General features: G+C 55.8%; 1 protein-coding gene across 2 annotated transcripts in view; it reads right to left on the reverse strand.

Moving 5' to 3' along the window:
- TOLLIP (toll interacting protein) overlaps window positions 1–6,727 on the reverse strand; it is a 26,088-nt gene extending 19,361 nt beyond the window's left edge. Inside the window, exon 1 of one of the 2 annotated variants that reach the window (XM_027860173.1) lies at window positions 6,625–6,727. In XM_027860173.1, coding sequence (XP_027715974.1) covers window positions 6,625–6,657 — 33 coding nt within the window. In that variant the 5' untranslated portion in view covers window positions 6,658–6,727. Of the gene's footprint in view, window positions 1–5,775; window positions 5,958–6,624 lie in introns of those variants that run through there. The other variant, XM_027860172.1, reaches the window with a different exon arrangement.
- Between the last annotated feature and the right edge of the window lie 517 nt (window positions 6,728–7,244).

A 7,244-nucleotide genomic window follows, 5' to 3' on the forward strand; every position in this document is an offset into this window, starting at 1 on the left:
GTGTGTGTGTGTGTGTGTGTGTGTGTGTGTGTGTGTGTGTGTGGATATGGAGGGTTCTGTCCATACGTGCCAGACTGTATTTATTTATCTCTACTGAATTTAATCTCATGAAGTCTGGCCCAAGACTCCAGCTTCTCAGGGCCCTCCTTCTGGCTCCCGACTCTGTCGTCAGCGGCACTGGTCGCCTCTCAGCTCTGTGCCAGTTGCTCACTGGATAAATGTGCCACATATATCTTGGATAAAAACGGCAGACGGCAGGTACAGATCCCTGGGGCCTCCTCCACTTGAGACCTCCTACCACAATGACAACGAACCACCAACGCTACCTTGTGAGTCTGACCATCCAACCACTTCTGAATCTGTCTGACTGCACTGAGGAGACAGAGAAAATATTACTCAGTTCACAAATCACTTCATGAATGCGCACGTTTTGTCTGCACTGAAAAGCGTTTGTGGGTAGGGAGGACCCAGGTCACACCTGTTTGGTAACTCTCGGTGAGCACTATGGCCCGCGGAGGTGCGCCCTGGTTATCTGACTGATGTCACCATGCCAGCAGAAAACCACCAAACTGTCACGCCAGTAGGCCCTTAGAAATACAACCTTAAAGCTTCTGGTACCTTGGGAATTTTTTCCCTCTTACAAATGAGACAACTGAGGCCCAGAGAGATCAAGTGATTTCCTTTTGATGATGACACCCCAAGAGTCTCCAGGCCGGGCCACTCTGACACAATTCAGTGGGTCGACCCTTTATCATACTTGGCTTCTCTTTGCCTGTCCAAGCAGACCTTTTGAAATTTTCATTTCACAAAGAGATGAAAAAAAAAAGGAAAAGGACCTCTATGTACAGTAACATTGATAGCTGCTTTCTTTGTGGTGGCAAAGAACTAGAAATTGAAGGGATGCCCCTCAACTGGAGAATGGCTGAACAAGGTGTGATGTATGAACTGTGCTATAAGAAATGATGAGCAGGCTGATTTCAGAAAAACCTGGGAAGACTTAGATGAGCTGATGCTGAGCAAAGTGAGCAGAACCAGGAGAACACTGTACACAGTAACAGCAACATTGTAACAATGATCAAATGTCAACAACTTGGCCATTCTCAGAGATACAATGATCTGAGACAATGCCAAGGGACTCATGATGAAAAATGCTCTCCATCCCCAGAGAAAACTGATGAACTGAGTGCAGATTAAAGCACCCTTTTTTAACTTCATTTTCTTGTCTGCTGCTGTTCAGTCATTTTCAGTCTAACTTCATGACCCCATTTGGAGTTTGTTGGCAGAGATACTGGAGCAGTCCAGCTCATTTTACAGATGAGGACACTGAGGCAAACAGAGTCAAGTGATTTGCTTAGGGTCACACTAGTCAGTGTTGTAGGCTGGATTTGAACTCAGAAGCCTGACATTCTGCACTATGGCACCACCCAGTGGGCCTGTAGCTAGGTGTTTTCTTTTGGAACATGGCTAACATAGAAATGTGTTTTGCGTGATTTCACATGCACAATCAATATCAAATTGCTTGCCTTCTCGAGGAAGGAGGTAGGACAGGAGCGAGGGAGAGAATTTAGAACTCAGAATTTTTTTAAAACAAATGTTAAAAATTTTTTACATGTAATTGGGAAATATTTAACGAAATAATAATGTTACAAAGGAAAATTTCATTTCCTTTACAACTTCCCCCACTAAGACCGACCGAAGTCCATACGTCAGTGGAAGCATGAAGAAGTCAGCAGCCTCGGGCCCAAGGCCCAGTTTTAAATTAAGGGCTGGACCCCGGGCCCCATTTGGTCAGGTACCATCGAGCGCTCCTAATTAGATCTGGGCACTTTACGTAAACCTGCTCTTCCCCGCAGTGCAGCGCCGATATTCATGACCCCAAATACTCAAAGTTCAGGAAAGAAAGCACAATCAGGGCTGGCCCCCCTAGCAGTGCCAGAGGACACCCCCAACTCAAGGCTGTGCAGATTCACTGTGCACAAAGCTTTAGTTCAGAAAACCGGCCACAGCTTCTGCCAGTTCGGATGGCCAAACTATTCAAGGGATTCCAAATGAATGACCAACTCTAGAGCTCCAACGTCTTACACTGCGTTAGGAAATGAAAGGTTTCTTGGCTTCAGCATTTAAGATGTCTGTCAGCACGAATGTTCCTTTTTAAAAAGTACAAATGAGGAAAAACAAATTCTATGTCACCGAAACGGAGGCTTGACCAGCATGCTGAGGCGGTCTGGGGTTCGTCCATTCAGCCAGTCAGAAGTGTTCACTAATCCTGGGAATGAAGGTCACACCAGCGCCTCTGTCCTGGAAACAACAGAGCTTGAACATTCTCTCTGGGACCTCCTCCCTGAGCAGCCCCCACTCCACCCCAATGATAACCCTTTCCTCTGTCTGAGTTAAGTCTAGACTCCAAGTTTGCCTCCAAGAACCCTAGAAATAAAGGGGCCTGGAGGCCCAAACCATCTGGTCCATGCAGCCCATCTCCAAATGGCAGTCTCCTTCTGGTGCCAAGGACACCCACCTTGCCTTGCTTCCCAGCTGTGTGGCTGGGCATGAGCACCTCAATCAATCAACTACATTTCATTAAGCACCTACTGTGTGCCAGACCCTGGGTACGAGTACAAAGAATAAGGCGATTCCTCCTCGCCAGGAGCTTCCATTTCTCATGGGGAAGACATGTACATATGGATGTGCATACAATATAAACGTGCAGGCCACACACACACACACACACCCCAAATAGTTAAATCCAAGGTGGCAGTTCATGGAGGCAACTGGACACAGAAGAGGGTGTCTGAGTTGATCCTGTCTTGGGAAGGTGAATGGCCGGCCCCAGAGGCACCAAGGAGCCAGGACATGGCATGGTGACCAGTCTGGACAGGGTGGGAGCCACACCCAGTGAGGCTGGAAACTCTACCCTCACACCTTCCGACTGCCCTCCCCTGGGGCTGTTGTGAAACAACAATGAGATCATGGCTGCTCAGTGTTCTGCTGACCCCAAAAAGCTACAGAAACTTCATCTCCTCTTAATTCCCATGAGGACCAAGTGGTCCTGGGATGAGGGGTGGACTGCAAGAAGCCTAATACGTGGGCGGCTGTGGGACTCTGCAAACTGGTAGCTCCAGCTGGGAAGGCTGGAATCCCGCTGGAGGCCAAGTTATCCTGAATACTCAGTTAAACCAAAACAGCCCAAAGTTCAGCTGTGTGTGTGTGTGTGTGTGTGTGTGTGTGTGTGTGTGTGTGTGTGTGGCCAGGGACAGGGACACCACCTGTGATTTCCTTCCAGGGACCTCTCTGATCACTAAAGCAGGCAAAAATGGTGGGGGGTGGGGGTGGGAATCCTGGAACCTGAGCCCAACACAGCAGGACCCAAGCTGGAGGATCTGGGATGAGACAACAGGAAGTGAAGGGGGCCAGAAGACCCAGCTCACTCGGTCCTGTTAGGGGGATCAAGACAAAATGGCGACTCCAGTTCAGAGGACCCTAAAAGGAAACCAGCCAAAGGGGGTACAAGGTGGCTGAGGGAGGGGCCGGGAAGAAGTCAGGGCCGGTTGTGCCAGAGCTTGGCCCAGAAGGCTCCTTCTTCTCTTGGCCCTTCAGCCAAACCAACACAGCTGCCCCAGGGACTGGCTGCTAGGTACAAAATTCAGGATTCCAGACCCACGCTCAGCCAGTACAGACAGGTGAGGCAGCAGCACCTCCAAATCCTCCCCACCCCCAAGCTAGCCAGAGCCTCGGGCTGAATTCCTGAGCTCAACCCTCATTCTCCTGCTCCTTCACCTGCCCCCCAGTCCTCTCATTCCCTGCCTCGGGCTCCCTTCTCTACAGTCCCCTCTTTCCTGGCACCTGCCACCTCCCCAGGTGGTCCGGGTCCTTCCCGTCTCTGGCCAGGACTGCCCCGGGACCGCCCTCTCCTAGGCACCCTAACTCACCTGAGCTTCACACTCTTGGCCATAGCTGCCGAGGCCTGAGGCCACCTCACCCCAGAACACCCCTCCACCCCGCCTGCCTCCTTGCATCGCTAAGGTCCTTCCAGGGCCTCCATGCCCTGAATACCTCCCACCCCTCCTTCATCTCTGCTGGAAAACGAGGCTAACGACAGCATCTCCCTCCCAGAGTTGTCGTGACAATCAGAGACTCGTGTTGTGAGAGCTTGGTGCAGGACCTGACACACAGTCGGCGCTACATAAATGTTAGTCATCACCATCCTCCCACAACACCACCGTCTCAGCTGTTCTCCCATTGACAGCCAGCATTTGTGTGGCTCCTGACGTTGGCAAAGCTTGTTACAAAATCAGCTCCTGCGATCCTTACAACAAGCCTGGGAGGGAGGAACCGTTATTATCCCCATTTTACAGACGAGGAAATCGAGGCAAACAGAGGTGAGGTGACTTGCCCAGGGTCACCCAGCCAGGAAGTGTCTGGGGCTGGATTTGAACTCGGGTCTTCCTGACTTGGAGACCAAGCTGTCTCTATCGACTGGCCTCACTTCCTTCCTTCCCACGTTTTTTTTTTTTTTTGCTGTCACATAAAGGGCTGCTATGAACACGCTGGTATTTCTGTCTCTGACTTCCTCGCACTTTAGCACTGAGGAGTCAGCATTCTTGCCAAAGAAAAAATGGGATCAAAGTCCTTTCCGGGGAAGAACTGATGTGGTTGTCACGTGCTGGGGACGCGGTCTTCCTCCAACTCCTCATGGAAGTAAATGCGGTCAGGGTCATGGGGGGTGGGCAGGTTAGAGAGGGCTTTTATTCTGGGGGTAACAGGGAGCTAGTGGAGGTCACAGAGTGGGCGGGGGACGTGGTCAGCCGTGGGCTTCAGGAAAATCCCTTTGGTGGCTGAGTGGAGGATGGGATGGAGGGGGGAGCCTGAGGCAGGCAGACCCCCGCTCCAGGCATGAGGGGGTGAGGGTCTGGGTCAGAGGAGACTCTATAAGAGGCCTTGGCAACAGTCTGCACGTGGGGCCGAGAGAGCGAGGAGTCCAGGACGACGCCTCAGTTGCAAACGTGGGTGACCAGAAGGAGGGGTTGCCGTGGGCCGAAAGCAGCGAGTCCATAATCATCGCTGAGAAAGCCCACGGGCCAGCAGACCCTGAGGTTCTCAGAAGCAGAGGGCTCGCCACCAATGAAGCCCACACGGCTGGAGGCAGGAAGCCCCCGGGCTCTCCAGGGGTCCACAGCTCAGCTTCCTCCCTGAAGACGGCCTGAGGAAATGCTGGGCACAGGTCACAAAAGGGGCAAGAGAAAATTCTGGCTCCTCCAGACGCACTTTCGTCAGGCTGCAGGAGAGGTCCTGGGGAAGCCTGTCCTCGGGGAGACATCCGGCAGCACCCACGAAGCCGGTGTAGCTCCTAGCTCAGGCCTTCGGTGCCCAGGTTTCAGCCTCTCACACAAGGAGCAGATGGAGGATTAGGGATGGACCACAGCCACGCTGGCACAGTCGAATCCGGAGGGACTTGAGTTCAAATCTGGCCTGAGACACTGACTAGCTGTGTGACCCTGGGCAAGTCTCTTAAGCCCCTTTGCCTCAGTTTCTTCATCTGTAAAATGAGCCACAGAAGGACATGGCAAACCACTCCAGTACCTCCGCCCAGAAAACCCCAAATGGGGTCATGAAGAGCCCAACACGACTGAAAGGACTAACCAGCAGCAGCGGCCCAGGATCCTTCGCCAGCTCACTTATGTAAGGGTGTGGGGGGAGGTTGGGACTTGTCTGCACAAGACCCAGACTCCAATTCGTGGAAAAGGGCCCTTTCAGAAACTGGCATCATGTCACCCTCACCTGCTCCTCCTCCGAAGACCAAACCGCCAGACTGAGGAGAAGGAGGACGTGCTGCATGCAGCCCGAGGACCCCCAGCACATCCCAAAAAGGACAAAGGCACGGGAGGAGTCCACGGCCGACGGGCTGGGCTCAGCCTCCGCTCTGGGAGCTGCCCGACAGGTCTGGCACGGGGCGGCACTGACTAGGCCCTTTTCTCTGCCATCTGAGCGGGCACCGCTCACCTCCCGGCCGGACAAAGGCACGAGCCCCTGAGGATGAGGCCACTTCCGCCGCCTCCCAGCCCAGCGGGGCTCTCGGCACGGGGGCAGCTGGCACGGCTCTCGGCACGGGGGCAGCTGGCACGGCTCTCGGCGGGTCCTCCCGCAGCAGGGAAGCTGCCTCTCCCTGCCCAAAGGGCTGCGCTGGTTTCTGCGGCACTCCCACGGGGCGGAAGGGGGGGGCCCCAAGTCTGCGGGGGGGGGCCCCAAGTCTGCGGGGGAGCCCTCAGAGAGCCAGGCTCCCCTGCCCTCCCCCTCCCGCTGGAGGCTGAGTCAGGGCAAGGATCGGGGGCACGGCAGACCACCCCTGCTGTCGGGCCCCCCCAGGCACACAACACCACCGACTGTGCCCCCGCTGCCCGATGGGGGGGTCGCGCAAAGCCCCCTACAGAGTGAGGAGGGGCGGGGCGACCTGGGGAGGAACACCCCCAAACTCGCTCGTCTGCCTTTACCCTGGGGACGGCCCCCGCCCAAGGATCCCACCATGGGGGGGAGGGGATTACAGAGGCCAGCCCCTCCCCCCGAGGCCGAGCAGCGGGGACGGGGGCGGGGATCAGAGGCGTCCGTCCCAAGGCCCCCCCCCCGCCTTACCGGGCCCCGCTGGGTGCTGACGGTGGTCGCCATGGCCGCGTCACCCGCTCACCGCCTGGACCGGGACCCCAGACGGCCGGCGCCTCCTCTTCCTCCTCCTCCGCGGTCGCCTCCACGGGCTCGTCAGCTGACTCAGCGCCCGGCTGGCCCCGCCCAGGCTCCGCCCCCGGCGCGCGGCGCGCAGCCTCACTGCGCAGGCGTACTTAGGGCCCTGCCCAGCAACAGCCGGCGGGGGGCGGGGCAGCTTCCGCTTCCGACACCTTTTGAGTTTCGCCCCACCCCCCTGCGGAGCCCGGATGTTCCAGGACAGATTCGCGTCTGCGCAGTTCGCCATCCCCGCGAATGCCTCCTGGCGACCACTCTTGCGAACGCACTGAACCCGGTCTGCCTAGGGCGTGGGTGACCGGCGTGGGGGTGGGGTTCACTTTGCAGGACCTCCCTCTCTGCCTTAGGACGGCTCTCACCGCTGAGGTTCCAGCCGCAGCTTCCCCCCCATAGGTGGAATGACCACAAAGGGAAGGCACTCCCCTTCCCTTCCTCAGTTTCCTGAGTTTGTCCTTTTCTGTATTCGGGGAGTCCCGGTGCCTTCTTCCCGCCCTCTATCTGCGATCTGCCCCTCG

This window comes from Vombatus ursinus, unplaced genomic scaffold (assembly GCF_900497805.2).
Source record: "Vombatus ursinus unplaced genomic scaffold, bare-nosed wombat genome assembly UNPS02014176.1, whole genome shotgun sequence".
NCBI classification, from domain to species: Eukaryota; Metazoa; Chordata; class Mammalia; order Diprotodontia; family Vombatidae; genus Vombatus; species Vombatus ursinus.